General features: G+C 40.7%; 1 protein-coding gene across 2 annotated transcripts; it reads left to right on the top strand.

Annotated features, from left to right (window-relative positions):
• Positions 1-539: 539 nt before the first annotated feature.
• On the top strand, positions 540-8,802 carry LOC148141900 (fibrinogen-like protein 1-like protein). 2 transcript variants are annotated; one of them, XM_087977056.1, is made up of 4 exons: positions 540-592; positions 1,053-1,117; positions 5,948-6,027; positions 7,431-8,802. In XM_087977056.1, exons 3-4 carry the CDS (start codon positions 5,961-5,963, stop codon positions 8,039-8,041), a joined length of 678 nt encoding a protein of 225 aa, XP_087833182.1. In that variant the 5' UTR covers positions 540-592; positions 1,053-1,117; positions 5,948-5,960; the 3' UTR covers positions 8,042-8,802. The 2 variants fall into 2 exon arrangements, with proteins under 2 accessions (XP_087833182.1, XP_087833183.1); XM_087977057.1 differs by lacking the exons at positions 540-592; positions 1,053-1,117 and adding an exon at positions 3,394-3,424.
• The last annotated feature ends 12,763 nt before the right edge of the window (positions 8,803-21,565 follow it).

Raw genomic sequence — 21,565 nt, forward strand, 5'->3', positions numbered from 1 at the left:
ATTTCTGTTGTTTGATATGGCATCTTGGGGGCTTCAGAAAAGCACACTGGAAAATGGAAAACAAGTTTCACCAAAGAGCATCAATCATTGTGGACAGGAGAGGGAAGCAAGCAGACTTTTTCATGATCAAATTAGCTCCACACTGACAAGGCATGCAATAGATTGACAAAATAAAGCCAATTCTCAGTAGCAAACATGTCAGCAAAAATCTGAACTAGACTGACCTGCAGTGATCCAAAAAGAACAAAATAAGGTTCAATCATACTGCAGAAATCTCAGTGCAAGTTTATTCTTTATGTACCTTTATGTTCTACAATTGGTATATTAAGTAAAGTGGAAATTCACTTTTTAACCCCCATTTTTACTTACTGCCAAGACATTCTCCCCCCTTTACATCTCTATAATCGCTATGTCAAATTAATCAAACATTCGCATTCAACTCATGCTCTCGTGAAGCTGGTTTGACAGGTGTTGAGAGAATGTCAACACCTTTATTATACGTCACATGCATATAACTTTAATATGCATTACTCAAGCTCTTCAAATATAGTGTGCCTTCTAAACTCTCTGTGACTGGAAACCTGTTCATGGTGTAAGTAACTCAGTATCTATGTAGCTTTGCTTGTTGTTCTGAATTGCAATTTGCAATCTGTTATATCTTAAAAAAAATGAATTAAGCGGATCACATTTTTTACTTGTATGTGATTTTAAAACCATGTTCATTATATATAGTTTATAGAGGTGTTCTCTGAAAGATCTGACTTTATGGTCCACACACTTTACGCTGGTTGTTCTTGATCGATGTGTACTTGTTGATCTGAATACATTTATTGCTTTTATACAACAGAAGCATATTATAGGTTATATGTTAATAACAATGAGATACTTCATATATATTAACAAGATGACTAAGTAATATAACTGGTTTATAGACAGAGATATTTAATTAATGGCATGAATAACTTATTACTATCGAAACATATGCTAATGAGGTTTTAATCTGTAGTGCAAAAATAACTTACATTTATATCATGTCTTTAATGCATCCTAAGGTGTTGAACAAGAACTTTATTAAACAAAAGCTGACATCCTACAACATAAGAAGATATTAAAACAGGTAACTACACCTTCTCAAAGTATTAAGTTTTAATAAACATCTTAAAAAAGTGGAAAAGGAATCATGAGGAAGTTCTAAAGCTTCAAGTTTAGGAGTCAAACTTTCCAATGTTGAAGCACGGTGGCCCAGTGGTTAGCACTGCTGCCTCACAGCGCCTGTAGACCCGGGTTCAATTCCCGACTCAGGCGACTGACTGTGTGGAGTTTGCACATTCTCCCCGTGTCTGCGTGGGTTTCCTCCGGGTGCTCCGGTTTCCTCCCACAGTCCAAAGATGTGCGGGTCAGGTGAATTGGCCATGCTAAATTGCCCGTAGTGTTAGGTTAAAGGGGTAAATGTAGGGGTATGGGTGGGTTGCGCTTCGGCGGGTCGGTGTGGACTTGTTGGGCCGAAGGGCCTGTTTCCACACTGTAAGTAATCTAATCTAATCAACTAAAATTGTGGAAATAAGAAGTCAGAATTAGACCAGCACGTGGATCTTGGAGGATTGTACACCTGGAGAAGGTTCCTGAGATGCGGTGAAGCAAAGCCATGAGGTCTGAGAACAAGGATATAAGTTTAAATTTGAGACATTGCTGCAGGACAAGCCAATGTAGTTAAGCAAGCACAGGGGTGATGGTTTAACCAAACATGGTGTGAATTAAGCTAGAGATTTGGATAAGCTTAAAGTTATTAATTTTAGGCTATACTGTTAGTAATTTATGGTTGTACTGACTGACAGAGCAATAACTGGTCTGTTTCACTGAATAATGAATTTTAGCAAGCAACATGTAATCACCTTGAAGGGATATCTGATACCATGTAGGCATCACAGCTGCTAATGGATCCCTACACATAACTTTTTAAAGGAAAACTTTTAAAAATACAAGTTTAAAATAATCCATCAAATCAACAAGTAAATAAATTCTTCACTTACTATAGAAGTACAGTATCAGAAACACTGAATAAGACTCTAATGCTTTTTGTTTGAATACACAAATACACAGCAGCCTGTTGCAGCACGGAAGGTGATGCGATTAATTCAGTTATTCTGACAATTCTACAAAGTTATATTTGCACGCAAGCCTCTCATGTGAGTAATGTCAAGTCTACAATAGGTTCAGAATGTCATCAGTCACAGGGATGCTCATGAGTCATATCATATTTGAAGAGAAATTTTAGATCAATACATGTATTCAGCAACACTCTGTACCTCTGCAGATTCAACAAAAGAAATTGTTCACAATAAAGGAAGGAAATGTATTTTAATCCCAACTGATGGCATGACGAGACAAGATATATCCTATATATATTTATGTGTACTTATCTTGACTTTAACATGGTGGTCACTCACTGAACATAAGCACACAAGACTGCAGATTTCCTTTAACAATATAATAGAATTTTTTCACGTGAAAAAGCTATCTAAATATAGAACCTTAAAAATCACAGCAAACTAAGTCTCATATATTCTCCAGCACCATCACTTTACAGCATTTCAGATCCAAAGAAATTACACTTCAATATCTAATTTATGGGTTCAGTTTAACTGCGTTTCCCCAATTCAGTCCTGTGAACTGTGAAGTCTTCTTAAATGAACACTGACAAGACTGAAAGGTTACATTTTCTATCTTTTACTAACTTGCAATTTCTAACCAAATATTCATGCATAGAAGTTTGACAAAAAATTAAATTTTAATCTTAAGGTAACTGTGATTTCCTGAACTGTCCAATACTCATTTCAAGAAAAAAACAACTAAATTTGCATCTGACCCCAGACATATTGCCTCCAAATCTGGCCTAAAAGCTTTCAATCTCTGAGTTTTGTTTTAAGCTAAAGTCAGTCCTTAGTTATTTTGAACCAAAAGTAAGCTATTGCCTTCGATGTTTACACTCGCTGTCGCAGACCACACCCTCACACTCCAGTATCAACAATCTTCCATTAACATTCCACGAGTTTTACAATCACCTGATCTCTAACCTTGTTTTTTAAAAAAAATTCTTCACAAAAGTAAGCACTAGTTTGAAACCCAAATTCTAAAAATGATATTAATGTATACAAATCACACACTCTTCATCACAAATGAAAATACCAGTGTTTTATGGTGCATAATTGGTTAGGGTGGACATGACTCATGACTTGATATCAGTTAGATGCTGTAATACCTATTTCTTTTTTGTTTATAATATTACATGAAATACGCAGCAATCAGATTTGTGCTAACCTTACAAATGCTCCTGTATCATCTATTCAAACAGGCTCTGGAGCTTTCCTTTCACTACAGTTGTTGTATTCCTTATTGCTTTTCAGACAACGGACCGTTCTTACTGGTGAGGATAATGGACCACAATTATTACACATTACTAATCTGGTTCAATTTTTGAAGTTCCATCACCTTCATGGTCCATCTCCGAAGCTTCCCTTTCCTTTCTGGAATTTTTTGTCTCCATTTCTGGGGAAAAGACAATCAAATCATATTCATCATAAGCCCACCAATCCCTTGGCCACCTTGACTACACTTCCTGCCACCCTGCTTCCTGAAAGGACTATAATTCCATTCTCCCAGTTTCTCAATTTCTGTAACACCCAATCTGATAATGGTTCCTCCCACAATGGAGCTTCCTAGGAATTGCAACAAAGAATCATCAAACTGATTCTGAGAACGACAGCATTGTCCTATGAGATCAGTTTGAGTAACTGGGCCTGTATTCTCTGACATTTAGAAGAATGAGAGGCAATCTCATTGAAACACACAAATTCATACAGAGTAGAATTCGTACAGGTAGAGTCAAAAGGTACATGGCCTGGCTGAGGGGTTGAGAATCGGGGACACAACTTCAGAATATGATGTAGAGATTTAAGACTGAAATGAGGAGGAATTTCTTTACTGACAGAGCACTAAAATGTTTCGAATTCTGTACCCCAACAGGCTGTGGAGGCTTAATCATTGATGGATTTCTAGATGTTAAACACAGGAAATGATATTGAGGTAGAATTGAGATTAAAGTTTGAATGGTGAAGCATGCTGAAAGGGCCAAAGAGCCTATTCCTACCCTTATTTCCTATCTGCCCATGTCTTTCATTTTGCTGAACTGAGAATTCCCCTCCACTGTGTTTGACAGGGCTGTCGAACATAACCAATCAATTTTCCACACTTCTGCTTTCACCCTTTTCTATCCCTCCTAGAAATGATAGTGTTCCCTTTGTCCTCATATTACAGATGATCAGCCATCACATTCAACTGATCATCCTCCACCAATTTCTGCCACCCTCGTTTGATGTCACCAGCTCCAAAGAAGAGTCATATTGACTTGAAACATTAACTTTGCTTTTCTCTCCACAGAAGCAGACAGACCTGCAGAGTATTTCCAGCACTTCCAGTTTCCATTTCAATTTTTGAAGCACCCAATGCAGGGTCTAGCTGTCAAGGCTGTTCTTTGATAAACAGTAAAGTTTGTCTTACGATATCTTCTGCAAAATAATATTTTGATATCCTGATGCATGCAGGTGCCAATATTAAAATGTAAAATCGATGACAGGATTATTCATGTAAAAATGTGAGAGATACATGGCCCCATGTAAGAAATATGGAGTTGGGTTGGTGGAAGTGTTTTTTGTACAGTTTTCAGGGTTGTCTCCTTTTTGTTCTTACTGAAGGAGTCACCAAAATAAAAAAAAATTAAAAAGCTTGAATATAGTCTCAGAGAATGTTTTGTGCAAAGAGATGTTAATTGAGCACTATAAAATCGGTGTCACTGTACGAGAAAATATTAAATAGTTTACAGACGGACAACTTAATTACAGAGCAAATATCCGATAAATAATCGTCTCACATTAATCTGCTGGCATCAATGTCATTCAGTAGATGGGGTGAAGTACAGTCACAGATCTTGCCTGCTTCTGATACTTGCACCTCTAAAAATTTTAGACACCAAAGGAAAGTTAGGTGTGAAGGTGCAGAGGTGAACGCATTTTCAGCATATTATGGGGCTAGGAGTTATTAGCAGTAGTATCGTAGTAATGTCAGAACTATGACAGCAGAAAATTTCCACTGCTGACCTTGGGTATTTGAGGAAGGTTCCCTAATTTGCACTCACATGGTGGTAGCCAATTCCATGTGGTTAACAAGCTAGAAATCTGGCTGAAAACTACAAAGTCAGACAGGTTTGCTGGGTGTCTTCAGAAAAATCATTGTGCAGCATCTCAACACCAAGGCAGAAAGCTCAAATCTACCGGCCAGTGCCGGTATTTATCATGTTGTCGAAACATCAATTCTCCTGCTCCTTGGATGCTGCCTGACTTGCTGTGCTTTTCCAGTGCCACACTTTTCGACTTTGATCTCCAGCATCTGCAGTCCTCACGTCCTCCTGTCCTCTAAGCAGCCAGGGATGTGGAGTCTCCAATCTGAGGTCCTATCCCTTCCTGCATCAATGTCCTTATTCCAGGCAACTAATGTACTACTTTCATAATGTTAATGAAATTCTAGGATAAGGTCATAAAATCAGGTAAATCAAATTAATTTTTTTGGCCACTCTGCCATGTTTCTGCTGGAGTAAGATGAGCATAGGACATTAGAACCGCAGACTCTGGATTCAATACCTTCCTGCATTTATAATCTGCTCCTTCAAATTGCAGTGGCAGTGACTGGAGGAGAAGACTTTGCTGGAGATGCTGTGACTACCATTAAATAGGAAAAATCAGTTTATTAAGCCAGTAAAGTAGTGGCCACACAGAAAATATGTATTGATACAATTTATTTATTGTGCTATATGGATTTAAGTCACTTCTTCATTGAGCTTTTCAAGAAGTAGAAAACTGTGCCAAAAGTCTGATGAATGATCATTTCTTTCCAGGAGAATTACGAAAATGCAGCGAAGAACCTTCTTTCAGATTGGTTTCTTCCTTTTAGCTAGCATTGAAATAACTTCAGCAGGTAAGAAATATTATGATTAAAATTAACATTAAGACCACTTGCTTTCTAAATTTTCAAATGAAAACCATACATTAGTTCTACTGTAGTTTGAAATCTCAAACCACAAAAGCATACACATCTGCTGAGCTTGAATCAGAGGAATAACACGTCAGCTTCCAATGAAAGGTGATGAATTATGAAGAAAGGTTAAGTTTCTACAATCTAAAGACTAAATTACAAAAGTGAAAACCTACTGAGATATAAAGATTTAATTGTTATATGGCAGCTAAGCACATAGAGTCATAGAGATGTACAGCATGGAAACAGATCCTTCGGTCCAACCCATCCATGCCCACCAGATATCCCAACCCAATCTAGTCCCACTTGCCAGCACCCAGCCTATATCCCTCCAAACCCTTCCAATTCATATTCCCATCCAAATGCCTTTTAGATGATGCAGCCCCCACCATTTCCTCTGGCAGCTCATTCCATACACATACCACCCTCTGCGTGAAAAAGTTGCCCCATAGGTCTTTTTTTATATCTTTCCGCTATGCATGCTTTCCCCTAAACCTATGCCCTCTAGTTCCGGACTCTTCGGCCTGAAGGAAAATACTTTGTCTATTTATCCTATCTATGTCCCATATAATTTTAAACCTCTATAAGGTCACCCTTCAGCCTCTGACGCTCCAGGGAAAACAGCCCCAGCCTGTTCAGCCTCTCCCTGTAGCTCAGATCCTCCAACCCTGGCAACATCCTTGTAAATCTTTTCTGAACCCTTTCAAGTTTAATAGCATCTTTCTGATAGGAAGGAGACCAGAATTGCATGAAATATCCCAACAGTGGCCTAACCAATGTCCTGTACAGCCGCAACATGACCTCCCAACTCCTGTACTCAATACCCTGACCAATAAAATAAAGCATACCAAACACTTTCTTCACTATCCTATCTACCTGCGACTCCACTTTCAAGGAACTATGAACCTGCACTCCAACGTCTCTTTGTTCAGCAACACTCCCTAGGACCTTACCATTAAGTGTATGAGTCCTGCTAAGATTTGCTTTCCCAAAATGCAGCACCTCGCATAATGTATCAGACCTGAGGGTCAAAGCGCATAAATTTAAATGAATGAGAAATAGCTTTCAGTTATTAGAATGAATTTATTTGCATAAAGACAAACATGTACTTGGAACTTTTTCTCAAGCAAAGTAGTGAAGATAAATATATTAGATGGCTTGCTTCAATGGATGAAAGGCCTTTAAGACTTTTTCATCCTTGAGTTATCAAAACTGGACTTGTTCAGCTTATTGTATTCATTTGAGATGATGCTATTATTTGAGAATGACCAGAAACCTAGTTCCCTTCTCTCGAGGGATTATAGAGTATGGAATAAAATTGATATCATGATTGTGCTTGTCTTTAGTGCTACACGACTGCACAGAAATTCTACGAAACAACAGGAATGCTACTTCTGGGCTTTTCATCATTCAACCTGTCCGATCCCCTCCACTTGTGGTCAACTGTGTCATGAGAAACGATAGTGGCTGGACAGTGATTCAAAGTAGCAGCAGAGGTAGCAAGATCACGTGGACAGAGAGCTGGTCCACATATAAATATGGCTTTGGTGATGTTCTGAGTGATCACTGGTTGGGTAATGAGTACATCTACCTTCTAACCAGGCAAACTCGCTACAAACTGAGAATAGAGTTCATAAATTATCGCAATGCAATTCAATATGCAGAGTATTCCTCTTTTTACTTAGAACCTGAGAGTGGGAAGTACACAATCAGGCTTGGTTTATTTTCTGGGAATGTTATTGACCAAATGACAATACTTACAATGAATAGAATGATTGTTAACCAGGGTTTTAGTACTAAGGATAGGGATAATGATAACTACAGTCGCTGTTGTGCCAATGGTCGTGGTGGATGGTGGTTTGATGCCTGTGGTTCTGCACAGCTTACTAACAAGAACCCATATTGGACTGGAATTAGCATTAAGAAAGTTACCATGATGGTTCAACCACTGTGTTAATTGTGGCTTCACGAGCAATATCAATTTATTTGTCACTTATTTATTCAGTGGCCATTAACATCATATTGCTATTATGGGGAGAAAGCAAATTATTTCCATTATTACAAAATACCAGTAGTGTTCAGTATCCAGTCTACTCTTACTTCCACTATATGACCCCACATTATTTCAACTGGGAGGCATAAATATTTACCACTCCTCTCCCTCCCAGTTGCCCCATTATTCATTACACTCCTGGATCCAAACGCATTTACTATCCCAATAGTAAATGACTTGGAGCATCACAATATTCATCACTGTTCCCATTCCCCAGGTTGATAGTCACTGAATAAATTAAATCAGGTTCTTTGCCAGAGGAGATGTCTTTATTTCAGGATGCTAAAAATTGGTATAATCCGGTATGTTCATAAATTCATGTTTTTCATGTTACCACATAAATACTACAGCACACTATATGCAAGGAAAGCTTGACTTTTTTCACAGCTCAATCAATTTTTACAAAATTTGAATGCAACAAGTCATTTATCCAGAGCGCATGTGAACATGCTTGAAGCCTGGAAAATAATGGACAGCAACATGTAAATTTGTGAGGAAAGTTTATTGGCTGCCACATGGGCTGATTCTATTGGGGCAAGCCTGCATTCTAATTGGCCGAGAATTCCATTAATCTGCTTTAGCTCTTTTCCAGATCTACTTATGTTAAAAATTAGTGTATGTTTGATTACTGTAATCTTATCCAATAAACTTTCATGAGCAAAGACCTTATAATTATATGCTTTAAATGATGAGCATTTTGTACTGAAATTGCCATACAACTACTCAGTATAATCGACTATTTACATTTTTCAACAATTTCATTCAGAATTGATATAATTAGTGTTGCAATGTTATTCCACATTCAATTCATCTTCTCTTCAAAATTCTTTTTATCTTGTTTGTTTCGTGTGTCTGAGTCAACATTTGCATCAGCAGAAAGAATATCAAGTTCACGCACAAAGCAACCCATTGCTCATATCTTTTTTGATTGTGAAGAATCTAAAACTAAGCACATTTTAATACCAAGACTATGGAAGAGTTATTATTAGAGGGGATTGTTACAAATATAAATATATTAAAATAGTGTAGAGCAGAAGTTGATACAAGCATATAAAGATAATGTCACCACAGTCCTACCAGAACATATGACTGATGCGAACTGGTGGTAGTTTAACCAAAGGGTCACTACACCTTAGCAGGTGTGAGAATTAAACCCATGCTGTTGGCATCTATGTATTACAATCCAGCCATCTGAATGAATTGGTCCCCAAGCATGTACTTATACAATGGCAAAGCCATTTAGTTTCTATCACAGAGTCATAGAGTCAGACAGAATTAAACGCTGAAAAAGTAGAACAGAGAAATACTATTGGATAATAAAGTATTGGAAAGGTGTTCACAGGAAACTGAAATAGAGTTATAGTCACAGAGATGTACAGCATAGAAACTGACCCTTCGGTCCAACTCGTCCATGCCGAACAGATATCCCAACCCAATCTAGCCCCGTATGCCAGCACTTGGCCTATATCCCTCTAAACCCTTCCTATTCATATACCAATCCAGGTGCCTTTTAAATGTTGTAATTGTACCAGTCTCCATCACTTCCTCTGGCAGTTCATTCCATACACGCACCACCCTCTGCGTGAAAAAGTTGCCCCTTCAGATCCTTTTATATCTTTCCCCTCTCACCCTAAACCTATGCCTTCTAGTTCTGGACTCCCCCACCCCTGGGAAAAGACCTTGTCTATTTACTCTATCCGTGCCCCTCATGTTTTTATAAACCTCTATAAGGTCACCCCTCAGCCTCCGATGCTCCAGAGAAAACAGCCCCAGCCTATCCCAATATTGTGAAGTCAGATGAATCCAACAGCACAGAATCATCATATTTTGCACCACAGAAGGCCCATTATAGCCAATGCTGGCCATACTTTTCTCATTTTTATTTTTCAAGTATCCTTGTAATTCTCATTCAAAAGTCATTGCAAAATCTGCTTTTATGCCTTTTTTTGATGAAACACTGAACAAACCTGTGCAAAAATATATCTGCCTCTTTTTATGACAAACATGCATTGATAGCTTCAAATTACTGACTTAGTAAATATCCAAAACCATACTGCCTTCCTTATCTTTACAAATTCTTCCATAATTTAAACATCATCATCAAATTTTCTCTCAACTTGCTCTGTTCTGGTCTCTCTGCAAAATATCTCTCATCCCTTATATTATCCTAATCGATCTCTTGAAATCAGATCCCAGAACTGAAACCTGTAATCCAACTGCCACCCAATCAATGACATAAAAAGCTCCACAATGACCTGGTTGCTGTTGCGCTTCTTACTCCCATTTTTACAGCTTTAGAACCTGTATGTTTTCTTTACAGCTTTATCCATTATTTCTGCTAGACTTAACAATGTTGAGAATGCATAAAAAAACTTTGCACTACTAAGACCATACTATTCTGCTCATCATCTCCAATCACCCCTAGAAATATCAGAGACCAGGTAAATAATGACACCAGGCTTCAGTGATGGCTCTCTAAATGTACTCCTGAAAGCTGTCAAGGAGAGAAGGCAAGTTTTTCCTATGCATGGTAATGAGAGGCATCCCAAATGAAGAAGGCAGCCCGGACAGAGATGGCAATGGAGTTTTGTGCCCAGAAGTATTCAAAAGAATCTGGTTCCAGTGCTGCATGTGAATGAATAATCTGCTGCACTGTGCCTGATTAAGTACTACCGTATACTCAATGCTTCAATGGAGTTGCATTGTAAGTTGCCTCAGTCAATGTCAACAAAAAGATGAATCCTATATTATGTTTTATTATGTTTAACAACTTGCACCACTGTGGCACTGCCTCTCATGGTCTGCCAGATTTCACACTTAAAACAGAAAAGCACCTACAATACTCAGCCATTCACGCACGATCAGCTCACCAACCTTTCATCGCAACTCCATAAGACCATAAGACCATAAGACATAGGAGTGGAAGTAAGGCCATTCGGCCCATCGAGTCCACTCCGCCATTCAATCATGGCTGATGCGCATTTCAGCTCCACTTACCAGCGTTCTCCACGTAGCCCTTAATTCCTCTAGACAACAAGAATCTATCAATCTCGGCCTTGAAGACATTTAGCGTCCCGGCTTCCACTGCACTCCGTGGCAATGAATTCCACAGGCCCACCACTCTCTGGCTGAAGAAATGTCTCCGCATTTCTGTTCTGAAATGACCCCCTCTAATTCTAAGGCTGTGTCCACGGGTCCTAGTCTCCTCGTTTAACTGAAACAATTTCCTAGCATCCACCTTTTCCAAGCCATGTATTATTTTGTACGTCTCTATTAAGTCTCCCCTTAATCTTCTAAACTCCAACGAATACAATCCCAGTATCCTCAGCCGTTCCTCATATGTTAGACCTGTCATTCCAGGGATCATCCGTGTGAATCTCCGCTGGACACGTTCCAGTGCCAGTATGTCCTTCCTGAGGTGTGGGGACCAAAACTGGACACAGTACTTCAAATGGGGCCTAACCAGAGCTTTATAAAGTCTTAGTAGTACATCTCTGCTTTTATATTCCAACCCTCTTGAGATAAGAGACAACATTGCATTCGCTTTCTTAATCACGGACTCAACCTGCATGTTTACCTTTAGAGAATCCTCGATTAGCACTCCCAGATCCCTTTGTGCTTTGGCTTTATTAATTTTCTCACCATTTAGAAAGTAGTCTATGCTTTTATTCTTTTTGCCAAAGTGCAAGACCTCGCACTTGCTCACGTTAAATTCCATCAGCCATTTCCTGGACCACTCTCCCAACCTGTCGAGATCCTTCTGTAGCCTCCCCACTTCCTCAGTACTACCTGCCTGTCCACCTAACTTCGTAACATCGGCAAACTTCGCTAGAATGCCCCCGGTTCCCTCATCCAAATCATTAATATATAATGCGAACAGCTGTGGCCCCAGCACCGAACCCTGCGGGACACCGCTCGTCACCGGCTGCCATTCTGAAAAAGAACCTTTTATCCCAACTCTCTGCCTTCTGTTAGACAGCCAATCCTCAATCCATCCCAGCAGCTCACCTCGAACACCATGGGCCCTCACCTTGCTCAGCAGCCTCCCGTGTGGCACCTTATCAAAGGCCTTTTGAAAGTCTAGATAGACCACATCCACTGGGTTTCCCTGGTCTAACCTACTTGTTACCTCTTCAAAAAATTCCAACAGGTTTGTCAGGCATGACCTCCCTTTACTAAATCCATGTTGACTTGTTCTAATCAGACTCTGCTCTTCCAGGAATTTAGAAACCTCATCCTTAATGATGGATTCTAGAATTTTACCAACAACCGAGGTTAAGCTGATTGGCCTATAATTTTCCATCTTTTGCCTTGATCCTTTCTTGAACAAGGGGGTTACAACAGCCATCTTCCAATCATCCGGGACCTTTCCTGACTCCAGTGACTCTTGAAAGATCTCAACCAATGCCTCTGCTATTTCCTCAGCCACCTCTCTCAGAACTCTAGGGTGTATCCCATCGGGGCCAGGAGATTTATCAATTTTAAGACTTTTTAACTTTTCTGGCACTATCTCTTTCGTAATGGCAACCATACTCAACTCAGCCCCGTGACACCCTTTAATTTTTGGGATATTACTCATGTCTTCCACTGTGAAGACTGACGCAAAGTACTTGTTAAGTTCTCCTGCTATTTCCTTATCTCCCATCACTAGGCTTCCTGCATCAGTTTGAAGTGGCCCAATGTCTACTTTTGCCTGTCGTTTGTTTCTTATGTACTGAAAGAAACTTTTACTATTATTTCTAATATTACTGGCTAGCCTACCTTCATATTTGATCCTCTCCTTTCTTATTACACTCTTTGTTATCCTCTGTTTGCTTTTGTATCCTTCCCAATCTTCTGATTTCCCACTGTTCTTAGCCACTTTATAGGATCTCTCTTTTTCTTTAATACATTTCCTGACTTCCTTTGTCAGCCAAGGTTGTCTAATCCCTCCCCGGTTAATCTTCCTTTTCTTGGGAATGAACCTTTGTACAGTGTCCTCAATTATACCTACAAACTCCTGCCATTTTTGCTCTACTGTCTTCCCGGTTAGCCTCTGCTTCCAGTCTATTTTAGTCAGTTCCTCTCTCATGCCCTCATAATTACCTTTATTCAACTGTAACACCATTACATCCGATTTTGCCTTCTCCCTTTCAAACTCCAGACTGAACTCTATCATATTATGTTCGCTTCTTCCTAAGGGTTCCCTTACTTTAAGATCTTTTATAGAATCTGGTTCATTGCAAAGCACTAGGTCCAGAATAGCCTGCTCTCTTGTGGGCTCCATGACAAGCTGTTCCAAAAAGCCATCCTGTAAGCATTCCATGAATTCCCTTTCTTTAGATCCACTAACAACATTATTTACCCAGTCCACCTGCATATTGAAGTCTCCCATGATCAATGTAACCTTGCCTTTCTGACCTGCCTTCTCTATTTCCCGGTACATGTTGCGTCCCTGGTCCTGACCACTGTTAGGAGGTCTATACACAACTCCAATTATGTTTTTTTTGCCTTTGTGGTTCCTCAATTCCACCCACACAGACTCCACATCATCCGACGCTATGTCATTCAAACTCGGAGAACTTCCCCATCTGATATATTTTCTTTTGTTGTCAAGAGCAATTGTAGAAATTGTGAAAAAAATTACACATGGATGGAGTTGAGATTTACTCCAGGGTGATGCTTTGGTAAGAATAAAGGTTATAACTCCATCTATAATCACAAAAAGTCTAAATAAGATTAAAGAGACAACAAAGAACAAGTTCCAGATTTCTTTTAAGATGTGTAATGACCAGAGCAATCATGCAAGGAAGTTCATCACCAGAGGTCAAAGCAATGCCACAAGCTGAGTAAGAGGTGAAGATGGTGATAACTCAAAGAGAGTTTCTGCCATGTCTTCATATTTGAGGTTCAGAAAGCAGTTGGGTAAGCTGATACAGACAGCTCACATAGAAGCTGAAACTGAAGGGGTTCTGGAATGCTATTGTATTAAAAACAGCATCCCAATGATGCTACAAGGAATGCATTGTTGTTCATCAGACAGTGATACTGCCCATTTAATATAAGTAGCACATGAAATTCCTACGGCAGGACATTTAGAATTTTAAAAACTCAAGCATCAATAAACAGGCATTTTACCTATCTAGAATTCATTACGAGGTAGGGCAGTGTTGTAAAATGTCATACATGTCAGGTAGTTAGAAAATTTCCACATGGAATCAAATTGGCACCTTTAATATTGACACCAAATTTTGAAAAAATACATTCAATTCACTATTAGTAGATTATAAAGGACCATTAAAACATAGAGCAGTACAGTACACCACAGAAACAGGCCCTTCTGTGCCAAACATGATGCCAAATCAAACTTATCCGTTCTGCCTGCCCATGTCCATATCCCTCCATTCCTTGCTTATTCACGTGCTTATCTAAAACCACCCCTATACATCTGCCTCTACCACTATCCCTGGCCGCACGTAGACAGGCATCTACCAATCTCTGTGCACAAAACTTGCCATCCAAATCTCCTTTGAGCGTTCCCCCTTTTAAATGGATTCCTGCTAGTTTGAAACACTTCAACTCTGGGAAAAAAGATTCTGATGTATTCTGGACATCGGAGTGCGTCTGGGAAAATTAACAAACAGTAAAATTCACAACTGATCTTGGAAGAACTGTTTGGGCGAAGTTCACAGCACAGAATTAGATAAGTTAATTGTTTTAAGTGGCCTACAGAAGGTCTGCAGTAGTGAGTAGAGTGGGTTCTTTCTTGATGATATGTTTTTTGAGATATGTCTCTTGATTAAACTTCACATACAAGCCGTAACTATTAATCTAACTTGGGGCAATGTTTTGTAGAGGAACAAGACAGTGTTATTTTCTGGGTCTGTAGATTGTGAAGGAGCAAAAATAGCCTTCAGTAGTGATATGTGCTTCTTGTGAGATGTGGGAGTTTAAAGAGAGTTCAAGTGTTACTGCAGATTATATCTGCAATAAATTTTGTTGGTTATGAATCTTATCAGATCCAATGGATCGGTTGGAGAGACAGTTAGGAGAAATGAGGAATTTGCAACAGCAACAGTATGTAATGGATGGCAGTTATAGGAAGGGGGGGAAAGTCTCAGATACAGTCACAGAGATGAGTTAACTCCAGGAAAGGTAAGAGAGGTATGCACCTAGTGCAGGTGTGTTCTGTGGCTATACCCATTTCAAACAGGTATGCTGTTTTGGAAAATGTAGGGGGTGACAGATTCTCAGGAAAACATAGCACGAACAGCCAAGTTTCTGGTATTGAGACTGGCTCTAATGCAACAAGGGGCACATCGGGTTCCAAGAGATCAATTGTGTTAGGGGATTCTCTAGTCAGAGGTACAAGCAGACATTTCTGTGGCCAGCAGAGAAAAAGCAGAATGGTGTGTTGCTTCCCTGGTGCCAGGATCAAGGATGTCTCAGAGAGGGTGGAGAATGTTCTCAAGGGGAAAAGGGGCCAGCAAGAGGTCATTGTCCACATTGGAACCAACGACATAGGAAGGGAAAAGGCTGAGATTCTAAAGGGTGATTACAGAGAGTTAGGCAGGAATTTAAGAAGGAGGTCCTCCAGAGTAGTGATATCTGGATTACTCCCGGTGCTACAAGCTAGTCAGGGCAGGAATAGGAGGATAGAGCAGATGAATGCATGGCTGAGGAGCTGGTGTATGGGAGAAGGATGCACATTTTTGGATCATTGGAATCTCTTTTGGGGTAGAAGTGACCTGTACAAGAAGGACGGATGCACCTAAATTGGAAGGGGACTAATATACTGGCAGGGAGATTTGCTAGAGCTGCTCGGGAGGATTTAAACTAGTAAGGAGTGGGGGTGGGACCAGGGAAATAGTGAGGAAAGAGATCAATCTGAGACTGGTACAGTTGAGAACAGAAGTGAGTCAGTCAGGGCAAGCAGGACAAGGTAGGACTAATAAATTAAACTGCATTTATTTGCAAGGGGCCTAACAGGGAAGGCAGATGAACTCAGGACATGGTTAGGAACATGGGACTGGGATACCATAGCAATTACAGAAACATAGCTCAGGGATGGGCAGGACTGGCAGCTTAATGTTCCAGGATACAAATGCTACAGGAAGGATAGAAAGGGAGGCAAGAGAGGAGGGGGAGTGGTGTTTTGATAAGGGATAGCATTACAGCTGTACTGAGGGAGGATATTCCAGGAAATACATCCAGGGAAGTTATTTGGGTGCAACTGTGAAATAAGAAAGGGATGATCACCTTATTGGGATTGTATTATCGACTCCCTAATAGTCAGGGAAATTGAGAAACAAATTTGTAAGAAGATCTCAACTATCTGTAAGAATAATAGGGTGGTTATGGTAGGGGATTTTAACTTTCCAAACATAGACAGGGATTGCCATAGTGTTAAGGGTTTAGATGAAGAGGAATTTGTTAAGTGTGTCCAAGACAATTTTCTAATTCAGTGTGTGGATATGCCTACTAGAGAAGGTGCAAAACTTGACCTGCTCTTGGGAAATAAGGCAGGGCAGGTGACTGAGGTGTCAGTGGGGGAGCACTTTGGGGCCAGCAACCATAATTCTATTCGATTTAAAATCGTGATCTAAAAGTTGAAGTTCTAACTTGGAGAAAGGCCAATTTTGACGGTATTAGGCAAGAACTTTCGAAAGCTGATTGGGGGCAGATGTTCGCATGTAAAGGGACGGCTGGAAAATGGGAAGCCTTCAGAAATGAGATAATGAGAATCCAGAGAAAGTATATTTCTGTCAGGGTGAAAGGAAAGGCTGGTAGGTATAGAGAATGCTGGATGACTAAAGAAATTGAGGTTCTGGTTTAGAAGAAGGAAGCATATGTAAGGTATAGACAGGACAGATTGAGTGAATCCTTAGAAGAATATAAAGGCAGTAGGAGTATGCTTAAGAGGAAAATCAGGAGGCCAGAAGGGGACATGAGATAGCTTTGGCAAATAGAATTAAGGAGAAGCCAGAGGGTTTTTACAAATACATTGAGGACTAAAGGGTAACTAGGGAGAGAATAGGGCCCCTCAAAGATCAGCAAGATGGCCTTTGTGTGGAGATAATAAATGAACATTTTGCATCAGTATTTACTGTGGAAAAGGATATGGAAGATATAGAATGTAGGGAAATAGATGGTGACATCTTGAAAAATGTCCATATTACAGAGGAGGAACTGCTGGAGTCTTGAAATGCATAAAGGTGGATAAATCCCCAGGACCTGATCAGGTATATCCTCGAACTCTGTGGGAAGCAGGAGAAGTGATTGCTGGGCTTCTTGCTGAGATATTTGTATCATCGATAGTCACAGGTGAGGTGCCAGAGGGCTGGAGGTTGGCTAACGGGGTGCCACTGTTAAGAAGAGTGGTAAGGACAAGCCAGGGAACTATAGACCGGTGGTGGGCAAGTTGTTGGAGCGAATCCTGAGGGACAGGATGTACCTGTATTTGGAAAGGCAAGAACTGATTAGGGATAGTCAACATGGCTTTGTGCATGGGAAGTCATGTCTCACAAACTTGATTGAGTTTTTTGAAGGAGTAACAAAGAGGATTGATGAGGGCAGAGCAGTAGATGTGATCTATGTGGACTTCAGTAAGGTGTTCGACAAGCATCCGCATGGGAGACTGATTAGCAAGGTTAGATCTCATGGAATACAGGGGGAAGTAGCCATTTGGATACAGAACTGGCTGAAAGGTAGAAGACAGAGGGTGGTGTTGGAGGGTTGTTTTTCAGATTGGAGGCCTGTGACCAGTGGAGTGCCACAAGGATCGGTGCTGGGTCCACTACGTTTTGTCATTTATATACATGATTTGGTTGTGAGCATAAGAGGTACAGTTAGTAAGTTTGCAGATGACACCAAAATTGGAGATGTAGTAGACAGCGAAGAAGGTTACCTCAGATTACAACTGGATCTTGACCAGATGGGCCAATGGGCTGAGAAGTGGCAGATGGAGGTTAATTCAGATAAATGTGAGGTGCTGCATTTTGGGAAAGCAAATCTTAGCAGGACTTACACACTTAATGGCAAGGTCCTAGGGAGTGTTGCAGACCTTGGAGTGCAGGTTCATAGCTCCTTGAAAGTGGAGTTACAGGTAGATAGGATAGTGAAGAAGGCATTTGGTATGCTTTCCTTTATTGGTCAGAGTATTGAGTACAGGAGTTGGGAGGTCATGTTGTGGCTGTACAGGACATTGGTTAGGCCACTGTTGAAATATTGCATGCAATTCTTGTCTCCTTCCTATTGGAAAGATGTTGTGGAACTTGAAGGGGTTCAGAAAAGATTTATAAGGATGTTGCCAGGGTTGGAGGATTTGCGCTATAGGGAGAGGCTGAACAGGCTGGAGCTGTTTTCCCTGCAGCGTTGGAGGCTGAGGGGTGACCTTCGAGAGGTTTACAAAATCATGAGGGGCATGGATAGGATAAATAGACAAAGTCTTTTCCCTGGAATGGGGGAGCCCAGTACTAGATGGCATAGGTTTAGGGTGAGAGGGGAAAGATATAAAAGAGACCTAAGGGGCAACTTTTACCACCATACAGGGTGGTAGGTGTATGGAATGAGCTGCCAGAGGAAAAGGTGGTGGCTGGTACAATTGCAACATTTAAAAGGCATTTGGGGGGGATCTACGATGGCAGCGATCTGAGAAGATCACACTGCAGAGCTTTGCATTGCAGCAGGAGCAGGACGGTCCTTTAACCCACCCAACCCAGGTCATCAGGATTTCTTGGGGTGTTGGAAAGATTGTGGAGCCCCAAGAAACATTTAAAAATTGACTTACCTGCATTTTTAGCTGTCCAGAAATGCCTAAAAAGGGAGGAGGAGCATCTGAGGCCGGACCTGCAGTTTAGCCTGCAGCAGCCTCAGAGCAGATTACTCTCCAGGACCTGGTGAACCAGCTCTAGAAATCTCGCGAGATGTTGGGGAAACAGGTTGAAGAGAAGCTGGCTCCAGTCTCTCTCATGCTGCAGAAGCATGAGCAGCAGCTGGGAGACCTGGACAAGAGGACAGATGAGGTGGAGCACAGGGTCACAGTGATGGAAGCTGATGCCAGTTCATTCAAGGAAGAGATCCAAGCCCTGAAGACACAGGTTCATAATTTGCATGACCAAGTGGATGATCTTGAAAACAGGGGCAGGAGAAAAAACATTCGGATCATCGGTCTGCCTGAGGGTAAGGAAGGTGAGTGGCCTGCAGAATTTGTTGATGATTAGCTGCCAAAGTTCCTTGATTGGCTTCTGAAATTCCTTGACTTGGAGACTGGCATGAGAGGATTGAAGATAGAGAGGGCTCATCGGGTTGCAGCACGGAGGTCGGGTCTGGGTCAACACCCTTGTCCTTTCCAGGTGTGGTTCCATCATTACCGGGATAAGGAGATAGTCATGGAGGCTTCCAGGCTCCAGGGGAAGGATCCAAAGGCCCTAATTTATGAGGGGTCTAAGATCATGCTTTTTCAGGACTTTTCATCTGCGGTGATCCAGAAACGAAAATCATATGATGGTGTCAAGAGAAGATTGAAGGAGCTTGGTATTCAGTACTCCCCGAGATATCCGGCAGTGCTTCGGATCACCTTAGATGGATCCATGCATCTCTTTGACACATCGGAGAAGGCAAGAGACTTTGTGGACAAACTAACCTAATTTAAACAATTGTAGTATGCATAAATATTGTTGCTTGGGTATGCGTTTATCGCTCTGTAAAAGAAATGGAGGAAATCCAGTTGGAACTTTGTTTTTCCCCTTTTTTTCCTTCTATTGATAATAATTTGGTCAACCTATGTCTGGCAGTGGTTAAGATGTACATTTTAAATTTCTAAGTTAGGACATACTAAAGGATGGGTGGGGTATTTATTCCCCTCTTCTTTATATAAAAGAATGTTTTATTATTCATATTGATATTCTATGGGGTATTTATTCTTTTTAGCTTGTGCTTGCAATGCGGCTCTAGCTGGGAGAAGTGAAGGTGGTTGAGATGGTTAGATGCATATTTATGGGCAGTTCAGGATGGGTAGTTGCCCCCTCTGGGCAGGGGATGAGTTCCCCTATTCAGCGCTATTGGCGCTTTATATGTTGGTTTGTTTTCTGGTTTTTGTTGTTTTTTATTTTTAATAATTTTGTATGTTTGTTGAAGGTAGTGGTTTTTGTTTATGTAGTTTTTATATTTGGTGGACCATGCGACACTAAGGCTCAACAATTTGTGGTTCGGGTTCCTCCTCTCTGGAATTTAAATGTAATTGCAGAAGATTATGGCTAATGATTTGATTAAATGGTGTACCTGGAATATCAAGGGCAGTCACTCGCCAATTAAAAGGAAGAAAGTACTCTTGAGTCTTAGAAAAGAGAAGGTGGATATTGCTTTGTTACAGGAGACACATTTGGATGATAAGGAGCATCTGAAATTACAGCAGAATGGCTTTGACTGAGTTTATTTTTCATCATTTAATACCAGAAGTAGGAAAGTGGCTATATTCGTTCGGAAAAATCTCTCATTTAAACTGTTAGAATGTGTTAAAGACACATACAGGAGGTTTGTAATTCTTAAAGCCTTGATAAATGGGGAAGAATATGGCATTTTAAATGTTTATTGTTCCCCCAGCTCATCCTCTTAAATTCTTGGCAGACGCTTTTTCTAAACTGATAAGTCTCAAGTCTCGGCACATTATTATAGGGGGAGATTTTAACTGCCTCATGGACCCCACAGTAGACAGGTTGCCTAAAGGTCCCTTGATACCCTTTGCACAAACTAAACAGTTATTGGGTTTGTGTGGGGAATTAGGCTTGGTGGACGTCTGGAGGTGTCTCCACCCTACAGGTAGGGATTTCATGTTTTTCTCCAATCCGCACAGATGTCTCACGAGGATTGATTTTTTTCTGACCCCTGCAGTAACCCTGGATCTGGTGGCATCCTGTATGATTGGTAATATTGCCATCTCTGATCATGCTCCAGTGTACCTCATGGTTAAAATTAAGGATGTTACAGTGGATTCAAGGTACTGGTGAATGGACCCCTTTATTCTCATGGACAGCAAGTTTGTGGAGTATTTCCCGAGGGAATTTCCGGCATTCCTAAACATCAACATAGGCTGGGTTGATAGCTCATCTTTTCTCTGGGAAACTGCCAAAGCTTATGCCAGAGGGTTAGTTATTTCATATTCCACCAGTAGGAAGTGGCAGAAGGGTGAGCAGCAATGTCTCCTTGAAGCACGGTTGAAGGCAGCCGAGAAGGCCTATTTTGACAGACCCTCGTTGGTCAAACTACAGAGGATTACGGCACTGTGGTCTGCATTAAATTCCATGCTCACGCAGCCGGCAAAGAAGGAGCTGGCTTTTGCAAAGCAAAGGTTATGCGAGCATGGTGACAAGCCAGGCAAATACTTAGCATACCTTGCCAGAAAGAGAAGTGCCCCACAAACCATTACAGCGATTTGGCAAGGGTCTGGGA

Source organism: Chiloscyllium plagiosum, unplaced genomic scaffold (genome assembly GCF_037043375.1).
Source record: "Chiloscyllium plagiosum isolate Xiang-an unplaced genomic scaffold, Cpla_swu_hap1 HiC_scaffold_31, whole genome shotgun sequence".
Classification (NCBI taxonomy): Eukaryota; Metazoa; Chordata; class Chondrichthyes; order Orectolobiformes; family Hemiscylliidae; genus Chiloscyllium; species Chiloscyllium plagiosum.